At 35.2% G+C, this 15139-nt stretch overlaps 2 protein-coding genes across 2 annotated transcripts in view; one reads left to right on the top strand and one right to left on the bottom strand.

The window, feature by feature from the left end:
* The window catches only part of LOC141348623 (dynamin-2-like), a 65896-nt gene extending 57072 nt beyond the window's left edge, over window positions 1–8824 (top strand). Inside the window, exon 21 of the mRNA XM_073852895.1 lies at window positions 8483–8824. Within this exon, the coding sequence (XP_073708996.1) occupies window positions 8483–8522 (40 nt within the window). The 3' untranslated portion in view covers window positions 8523–8824. The remainder of the gene's footprint in view (window positions 1–8482) is intronic.
* A 312-nt stretch (window positions 8825–9136) lies between these two features.
* On the bottom strand, window positions 9137–13804 carry pigc (phosphatidylinositol glycan anchor biosynthesis, class C). The gene is made up of 2 exons (XM_073816603.1): window positions 13751–13804; window positions 9137–12346 (listed from the first exon to the last, which is right to left on the bottom strand). Exon 2 carries the CDS (start codon window positions 12341–12343, stop codon window positions 11462–11464), a length of 882 nt encoding a protein of 293 aa, XP_073672704.1. The 5' UTR covers window positions 12344–12346; window positions 13751–13804; the 3' UTR covers window positions 9137–11461.
* Window positions 13805–15139: the final 1335 nt, after the last annotated feature.

Raw genomic sequence — 15139 nt, 5'->3', positions numbered from 1 at the left:
TGATGTAGGTCGGGACTTTGGAGTGGGTTTGCGAATCATTTGACTTAGATCAGAACTTCAAGTCACATCGCAAATCATTTGATTTAGATCAGAACTTCAAGTCACATTGCAAATCATTTGATTTAGATCAGAACTTCAAGTCACATTGCAAATCATTTGACTTAGATCAGAACTTCAAGTCACAGCACAAATCATTTGATTTACATCAGAACTTCAAGTCACTTCGCAAATCATTTGATTTAGATCGGGTCTTCGGAGCATGTATCGCAAATAATTTGATTCAGATTGGGACTTCGGAGTGCGTATCGTGAATCATTTGATTTAGATCTGCACTTTGGAGCAGGTTCGCAAATCATTTGATTTAGTTTGGGACTTCAAAGGACGTAATTGAGTCATCTGAATGAGATCGGGACTTCAAATTACGTATTGCGAAGCAATTGATTGAGGTTGGAACTTCAAATCATGTATTGCAAATCATTTGCTTTAGATCGGGCCTTCGGAGCACTATCACAAATTATTTGATTTAGATTGGGACTTTGGAGCGTAATCGCAATTTATTTGATTCAGATTGGCACTTCGGAGCATGTATCGCGAATCATTTGATTTAGATTGCATCTTTTGTCACGATCTGGGCTGTGGGGTTTTCCCTCAGCCACCTGAGGTCGCTGTTCCCTGCACTGCACTTCCTAATTGTTATCACCTGTCCTTGTCATCAGCACTCATCACATCCACAGCTGTTCACAATCACCATTGTCTTTATAATCTCCACTCTCCCACTACCCTGTTGAGTCTGCATTGTTTTCCTGTATTGGTATGTGTGTCTTTGTGTGTGTTTCTCTGTGTTCCTGATCCTCCTAGACCGTGTTTCCTGTTTTGTTTATTTGATCTTGTATTCTAGTCGTGTTGTGCCGTGTTGGCCTTTTGTTTGCTCGTTTGTTTGTTTATTTGTTTATTGTTATTAAATTCACTCTTCCCTGCATTTTGGACCCTGACCTCCTCTGTGAAACGTGACATCTTTAGAGCGGGTTCTTGAATCATTCCATGAATTAAATGATTCCCGATCCGCGCTCCGAGTGCTGATTTGAATCATTATTCAGATCTTTGCTTTAGATTGGAACTTAGGAGTGCAAATTGCAGATCATTTAATTCAGATTGGGACTTCTGCGTGGGTTCTAGAATCATTTGATTCAGTTTGTTGACTTCAAGGAGTAGTTCACTTTCAGACCAAAAATTTACAGATAATGTACTCACCCCCTTGTCATCCAAGATGTTTATGTCTTTCTTTCTTCAGTCGTAAGGAAATTACGTTTTTTGAGTAAAACATTTTAGGATTTCTCTCCATATAATGGACTTCGAATGGAGTTTGAACTCCCAAAATGCAGCTTCAAAGGGCTCTGAACGATCACAGCCAAGGAAAGAAGGTTCTTATCTAGCAAAACAATGGGTTATTTAAAAAATTACAATTTATATACTTTTTAACCTCAAATGCTTGTCTTTCTAGCTCTGCAAGACAAGCGTTTGAGATTAAAAAGTATATAAGTTGTAAATGTTTTTAGAAAATAATCGATCGTTTTGAAGCTGCATTTAAACGGCATTTTGGAAGTTCAAACTCGGGGGCACCATAGAAGTCCACTATATAGAGAGAAATCCTGAAATGTTTTCCTCAAAAAACACCATTTCTTTACAACTGAAGAAAAAAAGACATGAACATCTTGGATGACAAGGGGGTGAGTTTTTTGTTCTGAAAGTGAACTACTCCTTTCAGAGTGCGTATCACCAATTATTTGTTTCTGAGGATTTCGAGCAGTTTTGCAAATGTTTTTTTTCGGTAGAAAATCAAACCATAGGTGAGATCTTTGATTGAAGTCCTTCTAATTCAAAACAGTAGCGCTAGAAAAGTCCTTGAAAGTCCTGGAATTTTATTTTACAGTATCTCTACGAACCCTGTGTCAAATTTGGCTGTGCATGTACAGTATGTGCGTACGATGCTGATGATGAAATTTTACGCCATGCATGCACATAAAAACTACGTCTAATGTGGGTTTAACTAATTTAGTTTGGTTGCACAAGCCTGTCAAACATTTTCCTAGCAAGGGTTTATTTCTATTCATCAGAATATATTTAAATTAAACTGTACATTTACAATTATAGCTTATGATCAATATTACATTTTTATTCACACACCCCCAAATCAGAATGTCAGAAAGTGCACAGTTGCAAGTTAGTTATAATGCAAGCTCTTAAGTTATAATTCTAAGTTATTATCACTAAGGGTTTTTCTTGCTGCAACCGGCTGCAGAGTTTCCCACTGGTAATTATGGCATTGTGGTGGCGTTCATGTGCATTCGTCTCATAAATATGATCATTCCAGCATGACTTTATGGCAGCATATGATTGTTAAAAAACAATTTAAGATCCGCTAGTTCTGCTATCCTTCCCAAATGTTGGGATTTATGCTTGCAGTAAACACAACTAATAGGGCTTTCTGTGTGCTGAGAGCAAAGCTTGTTCTTGGATCCGTGTTTAGGATTAAAAGCGGTGCGCTCAGAGACCAGACCTCTTCGTGAAATATACGCATACCTACCTTCACATGCATGATAGATGAGACCACGTGCTCACTGGTCCCAAAACTACAGCACTAGATCACAGACACTGCTGTCTCCACGCACCATGAACATGTGGTCTGGAGGGTAAAGGAAAAAAGAAACTTGAACTTGAACAGATGTCATTGCTCAATCACACCGGCAAACATATTTACATTTGAAGGCTTTTAAAAATCGCACAAATTTTCAAGGAGCAGTAAAAGTATGCGCTATAGGCAAATCTCACACAAACAGTCAAGAAATGTCAAGGTCATACGTGTTTTATACCTCAAGAAAAATATAGGAAATTTACACATAATGCTAGTGTTTGTAAACTTCTTATACTGCCTTTATAATGATTTTAACATACACAAATCATGGTGTCTGGATGATTTTAATTGTATTACAGCTATGGAATTTTGTTTCTTTTTTTCATTTACATAATATTATTTAAAAAATGTATAAGGGTCAATTTTTTGAAACTGAGATTTATACATAATCAGAAAGCAGAATAATTAAGCTTTCCATTGATGTATGGTTTGTTAGGATACAACTATTTGAAAATCTAGAATCTGAGGCTACAAAAATATTGAGAAATTGCCTTTAAAGTTGTCTGAAAGTGTTTAAAGTTCATAGCAATGCATATTACTAAGCAAAAATTAAGTTTTGATAAATTTACGGTAAATGTAAAACAAATCTTCATGGAACATGATCTTTACTTAATATCCTATATGGCATAAAAGAAAAACTGATCATTTTGACCCATACAATGTATTTTTGGCTATTGCTACAAATATACCTGTGCTACTTTAGACTGGTTTTGTGGTTTAGGGTCAAACATATAAAATATGTATATAAAATATTATGTTAATATATATTAAACTATTTAAATGTATATTATTGTAATATTTAAATACTTTTTTATTATTATATTATATTATATTATATTATATTATATTATATTATATTATATTATATTATATTATATTAATATGTATAGTTTTCTATATCAACCACAATGAGTCACAATGCAAAAAAAGCAAAAATAATTAAATTTTATTTTATTACAATTACAATTTTTAACTAATTGTTTTTAATTAAATTTCATAAATTAAATGTTGATATGAAGTTTCTTAGTATACTTTTCTATTTTATATATCAACCAATTGATTTCTGTAAACAATATTATGAATATATATATATTAAACTATTTAAAGTTATATTGTTGTAATATTTAAATGCTTTATTTAATGTCTCTATATAGTTAGAAAACCTTTCTATTTAAAATAAATGTTATTTTTAACCTTTTATTGATCAAAGAATCCTGAAAAAAGTTTCACAGGTTCCAAAAAAAAATATTAAGCAGCACAACAGTTTTCAACATTGATAATAAATCAGCATATCAGAATGATTTCTGAAGAATGCATGCAAGTAATGATGCTGAAAATTTAGCTTTGTATCACAGAAATAAATTACATTTTAAAATATATATTCAACACAGAAAACAGTTATTTTAAATTGAATGTAATACAATACAATACAAATAAATAATACACATAATGACTTTTAACGATTTATTTTGTAGCTTTGCTTATATAAATGTATTATTTAATATATTTATATATTATAAGATTTTATATGGTTACAATATTTTATGTAATGTTTCTAATTCTCTTTATACTAATGAGAATAAGTTCTCCTAACTCATGCAAGTATTCTAAAAATAGGCTTCATTTCCTTTTTGCATAAAGTATAATTTTCTTGTACGGATTTTGCAGGAGAATATGATCTGGACATTTATTAGCGAGTCCGACACGTGACTTGAGATGGGTGGAGGTCTTTCTGAAAATGTGTTTTTCATATTTGATTCCCCAGTTTCAGCACAGACAGTCTCTATTCTCTTCCTCAGTCCTCTCTCACTCTTTCAAGCTCTTGTCTTGTTCGGATGTCGCAGTCCAATCACACGAAGGCTTCTCATATGTCTTACAGTGCCTTGATGATTGTGTTTTGTGGATATCTGGTATGTTTCATGTTTCATATTTCATGTACAAGAATAAACCAAACCAGAAGCATGACCTCATTAAAGGCGCAACAAAGGTTACGGTCAACTTCCTGTGCAAATCGTCATATCAGTATCACAAACTGACCGTATCTTTTCCCTTCTCACCATTCCAGTGGCGTTCAGTTCTTTCAACACTCTCTTCGGGTTTTTCCCTCGTGATTGCTCTTTTTCTCGCTCTCTCATTCCTTACCTTCACTTTTTGGCCCGCTTTTCCCTTTCTTTTCTGCCTCATTTCCTTTGTGTTCAGAAATGGGTCTGTTTGGACCTCCACCCTTTTTCTCCTGCTGTCGTTCTCCCCCCCTCGCCCCTTTCTCTGGTTCTCCCACTCACTTTTTCACATTTCCTCTCACCATCACTCATCCCAACTCTCCAACTTTCCCTCTCTTTCCTTCCACCCCCATTCCCCTTGTCTTTTTTTTTCTCTTTTACTTTGTGCAGAACTCATTTGAACCTTTTCCGAGTCTTCAGCGTGACCCCGAGCAAAACCGGCCTTACGGACAGCGACTAGGGCTGGGCACTAAAATGGCAGCTCTGAGACGCCACCAGCATCTCATCAAGCGACATTCCTCTCTCGCACCTCATCCACTTCTCCAATTACACATTCTTGTACTTTTAACTTCTTTTTGTCTTCCAGTAAACCCCTGGCATTTCCAGGCTGCGAGATCTCGCATGTTTCCTCAAGCGTTGTTTTGCTTTTCTTTCCGTCGTCTCCGTCCTTTCTTTTTCTTTCTGTGAAACCGCAGTCCTGTGCTCACCGCAGCACAGGAAAAATAAAAGCCACACTCTTCTCTTTCCCATCCCAGAGAGCTGCTCCCTCTGCCAGCTCCATTAGAGAGTGAGATTCCTGCGTCTCCACAGGGATCTTTCCAGGACCAACTCTGCAGGAATGCTGGACTCATATTCCCCTTACACATACTCACACACACACACACACACACACACACACACACACACACACTAGAGACGTACAGACACCGTAGCCTGTGATTGTAACATAGTCAGCGTGCAATAATGAGCTCTTTTGGGCCTAATTAAAGGTGATGTGTCACTTTTTCAATGTTACAATATTTCTATTCGAGCGTAAGATGCGAAAATGTGGATTTTTCTAAAACATTATCACAGTGGCGCTGTCAAAATATTGCTCTTTTCATTTGAGCATCCTGAGTGGAACGACAGAAACATTAGCTTAACCAATTACGGGCGTTTGTGTCTACTCTAGGATGTTGTTAATTAAGTTGGTTTGAAAAAGCCAACTTGCTGATATGCTATTTAAGCTTGTTATTATTCTTCTGAGCCAAAATGTTAACAGTATCTCCTCCTTGAGCTTTCAAGCTAAAACCACCAAACGTGGCTCAGACCTTCAGATTGTTCTGACAGGGGTTGCTATAACTTTTCTAACTGATTGGACTTATGATTTTCCTAAAGGTGAAGATCATTAAAAAGCATAAAAATCCCATAGACTTAATGTTTACATGAGCCAAGACTCTTCAAGCTGTCAAAAGCATTCTAGCAATATGGTAATTATATATATATATATATATATATATATATATATATATACACACAGTGGTGTGAAAAAGTGTTGGCCCCCTTCCTGATTTTTATTTTTTTGCATGTTTGTCACACTTTAATGTTTCAGATCATCAAACTAATTTAAATATTAATCAAAGATAACACAAGTAAACAAAACATGCAGTTTTTGAATTAGGTTTTTTATTATGAAGGGAAAACAAAATCCAAACCCACATGGCCCTGTGTGAAAAAAGTGTTTGCCCCCTAAACTTAATAACTGGTTGGGCCACCCTTAGCAGCAACAACTGCAATCAAGCGTTTGCGATAACTTGCAGTGAGTCTGTTACAGCGCTGTGCAGGAATTTTGGCCCACTCATCTTGGCAGAATTGTTGTAATTCAGCCACATTGGAGGGTTTTCGAGCATGAACCGCCTTTTAAAGGTCATGCCACAGCATCTCAATAGGATTCAGGTCAGGGCTTTGACAAGGCCACTCCAAAGTCTTCATTTTGTTTTTCTTCAGCCATTCAGAGGTGGATTTGCTGGTGTGTTTTGGATCATTGTCCTGCTGCAGAACCCAAGTTCACTTCAGCTTGAGGTCAAGAACAGATGGAAGGACATTGTCCTTCAGGATTTTTTGGTAGACAGCAGAATTCTTGGTTCCATTTATCACAGCAAGTCTTCCAGGTCCAGAAGCAGCACAACAGCCCCAGACCATCACACTACCACCACCATATTTTACTGTTGGTATGATGTTCTTTTTCTGAAATGCTGTGTTACTTTTACGCCAGATGTAATGGGACACACACCTTCCAAAAAGTTCAACTTTTGTCTCCTCAGTCCACAGAGTATTTTCCCAAAAGTCTTGGGGATCATCAAGATGTGTTCTGGCAAAACTGAGACAAGTTCAGTTCCAAGACAAAAACCGCTGCTGAGCAAAAAGAACATAAAGGCTATGTTTTTTTTTGCTCAGCAGCGGTTTTTGTCTTGGAACTCTGCCATGCAGGCCATTTTTGCCCAGTCTCTTTCTTATGGTGGAGTCATGAACAAATCTTTTAATTTGTTTATTAAGATTATTTTTTTTTTTTTTTTGGGGGGGGGGGGGGTAGTTTAGGTAGTTTTAGCTGGTTTTTAGCTTTTTTGCAGAGTCAGTTATAGTTTTAGCTTTCTTGGGAAGTTCTTTTTGCATTAGAACAGATTCTTGACAATTCCTCCAAATTTTTATGTGCCAAGAAACTGTGCCATTACTTTTTGTCACTGAAACGAATGAAGAGAAAGGATGCCTTAAACTTCTCTAATTTAATAGAAATTCTTAAAATCTTGCTGAAAACCCCAAGCTTTTTTTTTTTGCTTGATCAATTGGGTTTAGCTGTTTTTTTTATATATATTTTTTTGTCAAATCAGCTGGTTTTACGCTGTCTTTTTGTGAAATCAACTGGTTTTAACTTTAACTTTAACTGTTTTAACAAGTTTTAACTTTTTTTTAAAACTTTCTTGCTAGGCTTTTTCAAGCAAACTTTTGGGGTCTAAGACTTTTTAAAATAATTTTAAAAGAAGTCTCTGAAGCAAAGCTGAATTTTCAGCATCATTACTCCAGTCTTCAGTGTCACATGATCCTTCAGAAATCATTCTAATATGCATTTTTAGAATGAGTATTAGAATGAGTATTTGCAGCTCAGGAAACATTTACTGTTATCCATGTTGAAAGCAGTTGTGCTGCTTAATATTTTTCTGAAAATGGTGATACCTTTTTTTTAGGTTTAAGAAAAAAGCATTATTAAACAAATCTTTTGTAACATTATACATGTATTTTCTATCGCTTTTGACCAATTTAATGCATCCTTGATAAATAGCAGTATTCGTTTCTTACTAGCCCAAAACATTTAAATAGCGAATGTAAAACTACCCTAAACCTAGATTAACAAATGATATAAACGTATTGTGGATTGTAACTAATACATAAAGTTAAGACTCAAATTCTGGATATTTTAACAATTACGGGTTTGCCTTAAGAATTCCTTTGATTTTTATGTATGACTCACAGCTAATCAACAGGGTTTGGTATTCATTTGTAGCCCATCTAAAGAAAAATCATTTTTTGTGTTCTTTTCAGTTCTGTTGATCTGATCTGGCCATTTGTGTTCATTTCGCTTACATTTTCCCAAAACAAAACACACTCACAGGCAATTGTAAACACATGCAGCCATCTAAAGCAAAGCAGTTTATGGGAGACTGTTGTTATTTCCATTAGCTGAATTGGCAGAGCTGTGAGCTGTGACCTGTGGGAGTCTGTTCTGACAGCTCAGGTTATGTGTAATGTGTTGCAGGAGACAGCCACCGGCGGTGCCCACTCAACAGCCACACTGAGACACAGATGCCCACCTGTGAGAGAAAAAGCACCAATGACAAGACCTGCTTGAATTTGCATTAAGAAGACAGCTAAGATTCACATCTTAAGACACAGTGGAAAACTATCAAAACAGATTTCGGTGGAGCAAAACGCATGTCCAGATGTGCTTTTTGCGCACAGATTCTGCTTTTGGTGGTAAGATTGAGCACTGTGCTGAGGTTTGTTCCTGTTTTGTACATATGTTGATGTTTGCAATGTGAGTGAGTTATATTCAGCTCTTTATTAGGCTTAAATAAAAAGCATTTTGGGATTTTGTAAATACTGTGTGCTTAAGAAGTCCAACATTTTCCTAAAGCAAGCAACACTGTTAGTGATAACTATCTGAACCAACCCGTAATACTGAGTTTAAAACGTCAGCATGTAATTTCTCACACTGGTTGTGTTACGAACATGATTTATATCTCAAATCATGCAGCTTGTAAAGAACCCACCCACAATAACCTAGCATTGTAAGAGTTTCCAGCTTCACTCTTGTTTCTTTAGAAGATCTGAAAAAACAAACATCAATATTAATCTTAGAATTGACACTATTTAATTTTACACAACAGATGCTTTGATAGATTTTGCGCAGAATGCTTTATTTTGGCAACTTTATTGCAAACTCACACAGACTGTTCATACAAGCTCTTATTCTGTCAGTTATAAATTGCACCACGGAAAAGCCAACAAAGGCTTATTATATTCTATCAGTTGAACACTGGCAAAAATGTCCTGCTGCTATACTGTTCTACATGAACAATTAGTGCTGCAGGAATACCTTGGGACTGACTGACATCTTGTGGGCAACAGTTTGTCCAGAACAGTTTCAACCATTGCAAATAGATTTTATATCACCTCCATTCAAATAAAAATAAAATATTTATATACATTTATATGCTGTTCAAAAGTTTGGGATTAGTAAAACTTTTAAGTCTTTTCTGCTCATTGAGTCTGCGTTTATTTGATTCAAATGCAGAAATAATATTGTAAAATAATATTGCAAATTAAAATAGAGGATTTCTATTTTAATATACTTTAAAATCTAATTTATTCCTGCGATCAAATCTGAATTTTTAGCATCATTACTCCAGTTTTCAGTGTCACACGATCCGTCAAAAATCATTCTGATATGCTGATTTATTATCAATGTTGAAAAGAGTTGTGCTGCTTAATATTTTATGAAAACCTGTGATCATTTTTTTAGCATTATTTGATGAATAAAACATTAAAAAGAACATTTATTTAAAATAAAAAATTTTAACCGTATACACTACCTTTTAAAGTTTAGGGTCAGTAAACTTCTTCTTTTTAAAAAAAAAATAAATTAATACTTTTACTCAGCAAGGATGTGTTAAATTGATAAAACGTGATAGACTTATATTGTTAGAAAAGATTTCGATTTGGAATGAATGCTGTTCTTTTTTACTTTTTATTAATTAACGAATCTCATCACAGGTTTCAAAAAAACATTAAACAGCACAAAATTGATAAATCAGCATATTAGAATGATTTCTGAAGGATCGTGTGACACTGAAGACTGGAGTAATGATGCTGAAAATTCAGCTTTGCATCACAAAAATAAATTATATTTTAAAGTTTATTAAAAACAGAAAAGTGATCTTTTAAATTGGAATAATATTTCATATTAATTTTTTTCTGCATTTTTGATCAAATAGATAGAACTTTGATGAGCATAAGATACGTCTTTAAAAAAAACATTAAAAATTGTACTGATCCCAAACAGCAGTGTATTTAACATCACAGTTAAAAAAAAACTAAACAAAAAACATTATTTCCAGAACAGTGAGCATGTTAAAAAACAGCATTATTAAAATCATTTAAAACCATTTCAACTTTTTAATCAAGCAATTTCAGAATATCCACATTTATATAAATACTGTTAGAAAAGAACTCCCTACTTCCATATACACAATTTTAAACTCACAAAACATGTCTGGACCATAACCCAAATCATTTTTTCATTATTTGCTTAGAAAAAGATTTTTCCATTTCTCCAAGCAAAACATACATTCTTATTTTATTTTCCTTCTGAATTTGGTGTTAAATGTGACCTAGACATGTTTTCATGAGGTTCACCCATTTATTAGTTTAGTTATATTTTATATTGGCAACATGAAATGTAATTTCCCAGTAACTGTTTTGATTCTTCCCTGAGCTTAAAGACATAACTTACCCCCCAAAAATAAAAATTAATCTGTTATCATTTACTTCCACTCTTGTTTGACTTTGTTCTGTGGAACAAAAAAGATTATATTTTAAGAAACGTCCATACAATGGAAGCCAAACATAACCAAAACTGTTACCAATATTTTTCAGAACATCTTTCATGTTTTACAGAAGAAAGCAAACCTTAGGGACGTAAATGATGACAGATTTTTCATGAAAATTCTGTCATTAATTACTCTCCCTCATGTCGTTCCAAACCAGTAAGACCTTTGTTTTTCTTCAGAACACAAATTAAGATATTTTTTATGAAATTCGAGAGCTTTCTGACCTTGCATAGACAGCAACACAACTAGCATGTTCAAGACCCAAAAAGGTAAAAGAAATTGTTAAATATAGTTATTTTAGTTTTCTTTGCACACAAAGACTATTCTTGTAGCTTCATAAAATTACGGTTGAACCACTAATGTCACATAGATTATTTTAATGATGTCCTTACTACCTTTCTGGGCCTTGAACGTATCAGTTGCACTGCTGTCTATGCAGGGTCAGAAAGCTCTCGGATTTCATCAGAAATATCTTAATTTGTGTTCTGAAGATGAACAAAATTTTTGGAACGAATTCATGTCAGAATTTTCATTTTTGGGTGAACTATCTCTTTAAGAAAAGTGCAAAGACTCCTAAAATCATCCCTTCAAATTGAGTCTATTAAAAGCATCATATAAAACAGTCTTCAATTCAGGAAGCGGGACAGGTCCTCTCTAATCTCTGCCTCGTCCCAAGGACCGTGGATGTTGTCCTTGTGCCTCTGCAGGTGAACCAGTAACAGTGGACAGACTAAAGTTAATGTTAACAGAGCCAGTGAGAGAAGAACAGCCCCCTCAGCCCACAGACTACCCAGACCTCCGACTCCAGCCAGACACACCAGCACCGCTGCCCACGGGAAGCTCCACTCCACATTCTCTCGCATGCGGTGCAGCAGGCAGGGCCAAAGAGCGAACACTAGGAGGGCACAGCTCAACATGGTGAAGGTATGCAGGGCACCGGGCAGCCGGGACGCCAGACACACCGATGCGAAAAGTGCCGCGTTGAGGGAAAGACTGCCTGGCGGACTGGGCTGAGCATACGGGAAGGACACCAAGTGAGCCAGGAGCATCATGGCTGACATGGCATACACAGTATCTGTACTAACCGACTCGGTTAGAGTCTTTAAAACCGGTGAAAACCCAAAGGTAAATGCCAGGAAGATGGTCGCACTCTGTAGGTCAGCCAAGCGTGTTCGCTCTCGAACACAAGTGCTTCCCAGGATCTCGTAGAGTCCGTATCCCAACAGAGCACAGCCTAGACAGACCCAGAGCACTGTAGATGGCACCAGGTCTCCCTGCTCCATATAAGACCATAATGTGAGGAAGATGGCCACGCAGGATACCTGCTGTGCGATGAGCCCCGTCTCGCGGACCACCGCCCAGTAACGGTATTGACGCACTCGGATGTTACGCCGCAGCTCCTCCAGAAAACGCCGGTCCACGTAATTGTCAGGAAAAGGCTGGCGTTCATATAGGACTTTACGCCATGGGACGGCCGCAGGAGCTCCTGGACCACTGTCTGCCCCCATCACCTGTCAAATATGACAATGAACAAACCATCATCACTACATATGACTATTTTTATATTTTATATAGGATTAAAAACTGCTGTTAGACTGAAGTCTTTTTGGCTTACTAATCCTTTATGATCCAAAATACAGCAAAAGTTAATATTGTGAAATATTTTTACTATTTAAAATAACTGCTTTCTATACATTTTAAAATGTGATTTATTTCTGTGATCAACGTTAAGTTTTTAGCATCATTACTCCAGTCTCCAGTGTCACATGATCCTTCAGAAATCATTTTAATTTGCTGATTTGCTGAAACATTTGTATTACTACTATCGATAATATTTAAAACAGTTGAGTTTTCATGATTCTTTTGATGAATAGAAAGATCCAAAGATCAGCTTTTATCTGAAATAAAAAGCTTTTGTCACATTGTACATAATACCATTCAAAATCTTGGACTCAGTATATTTTTTCTTTTTTTGGGAAAGAAATTATAGAAAGGAATACTTTATTTATTTATGCTATTGTATTCTATAAATTCTACTCAGCTGTTTTCAACATAATAATAGTAATATATATATATATATATATATATATATATATATATATATATATATATTAGCAGTAAATCTGAACATTAGAATGATTTTTGAAGGATAATGTGACTGGGGTAATGATGCTAAAATTCAGCTTTGAAATAAATAATTTTTTAAATATATATATATATATATTTAAATAGAAAGTTATTTTAAATAGTAAAAATATTTTAAACTTTTACTGTTTTTGCTGTACTTTGGATCTAATAATCCAGGCTTGATGAACAGAAGCAATTAAAAAAAAAACTGTAAATATATTTCATGTATATGTATACACACACACACACACACACACACACACACACACACACACAATTATAACAAAGTGATGTAGAAAATTTTTGTACCCCGAATTTGCTGGATAAATTCAAAAATATTACCAAGAAACGGTAAGTAACAATGAATTAAACATTTAACATTTCTTGTAAAATGTATGTAAAATGTATTCATTAATCTTTGTTTTATTTACAATGTATTTGTTTGCAGCAATAATTTTCAGCGCGGTTAATCAATATTTCAGCTCCTTTAAAGATTTAAATGAAAATTTCAAATCATTTTAAATGCCACAGAAATCTACATTTTGTCTAAACGAAACTTAACAATAATCAAAATATTATTACATGAAAATGAAGTGTCTTGGTTGGTCTCAGGGCTGCGTGAGATTGACAGCTTCTCGCGTCAATCTTAATCTGAATATTTTCAAGAAGAGATTCGACTCTCGTTCGACGAATCACACGATAGCAGACGCAAATGCGTTTGGAGACAAATTATGTCCATTCATATTAAATACACAAAGCGTTTAAACCAACTAAATATAATATCTTACCGAAACAGCAGGGTTTTTCCTCTCTTTACCCACTGCTGTCAAGCCATCTCCCACCCGGAAGTGACGAACCACAATAACAAAAGCGCGATTGTAGCGTTAGGTGAAGAGCGCCATCTGCGGACTTTTCCTCACAGCCTCCAACGAATAAAAAGTAGTGTCAAAAGATGATTCTATCATCGATATCTCATAAAATCTTATTTAAACTATTTTAAGCGTGTAAAAGGATGTTTAATGCGACCGTTGGGTCAATCAGGTCAGATGATTTCAAACTGGGGTCCGTAAAAGAATGGAGAGATTTTCATTCATTTATTTACGAAGTGTAAATACATATATTGATTTAGTTGTTTTAATAATATTTCATTCGATATTTTCTTCATACAATAACTATAAATGGATTAAATGGGTTATATAACACACTTAATTATATTTAATTATATAATTATGTGCACTTAAAGGCGTATGACAGCATCTAACTTAATTGTGTTGAATTATTATTACAGTTATCCACCTTATTTTTCAATGCGGAAGTTAACTTTTTTTCTGGTAATGTGCCGTAAACGTTAAAACTTTTTTGCACTAGAAACCATTGTGTTCATAATTAAGATAATAACGTTACATTAAAATAATATGGTAAGACACACCAGTTTGTCATAACAAACCGTAAAACGAGCTGTTTTGTACAGCTAGCACTCTTTCGGGAAAAATAAGGTGGTTAACATAAAAACCCCAAATGAAGAATCACTTCACATATTTTTAAAGTCCAGAAAAGTTTGAACTCCACTGAAAGGAAAAGTAGTTAAAAATTCGTGCAATGCTAAAAGTCAACAGTAAGTGGCGGCATGAGATTAGAAATTCAATGCGATTTTCTATGGAGGTTTACTATAGAACAATTAAAAACAAGCTCATTTCGGATAATCAAACACAAATCATGATCACAACATGATTCATGCTGGCGTTTTATTCCACTAGGAGGTAAACATTTATATGAAAAAATGTTAAATCAGTCTTAACTAGTCCAGTATATAAACTGAAAAGCCGTGTTTTATCTACAATAAACTTAAAATGAAATTTAAAGCACAAAGAAAAGGAGTAGGCTAAACTTCATTTATTAGCACAGTGAGAGCAGTTTCCCACAGGACCAGTGCCTCTCTGTGGAAGATGGTTGTCGTAGTAACAACACAGAAATAGCTCAAGCGTCGCTAGACAGAACGCAACTGCACACTGCAAATGTTCATGCACCGCAACAACACAATAGCCATTAAAATACTCCTCTTTAAATCAACCACATTCACCAGGGAAGAGGAATCCGGCCTCTGAATGAGTTCTAACGCACACTGAAGCCCAGGCTGCTGTCACTGACAGATGACGGATTGAGCTTCTGCTGTTATT

The sequence above is a fragment of the Garra rufa genome, chromosome 13, assembly GCF_049309525.1.
Source record: "Garra rufa chromosome 13, GarRuf1.0, whole genome shotgun sequence".
Taxonomy (NCBI): domain Eukaryota; kingdom Metazoa; phylum Chordata; class Actinopteri; order Cypriniformes; family Cyprinidae; genus Garra; species Garra rufa.
This window is presented reverse-complemented; position numbering and strand designations above follow the sequence as displayed.

Bases quoted from the DNA above. Each gene is read 5' to 3' on its own strand.
- pigc (XM_073816603.1), bottom strand. From the start codon at position 12,343: ATGGGGGCAGACAGTGGTCCAGGAGCTCCTGCGGCCGTCCCATGGCGT.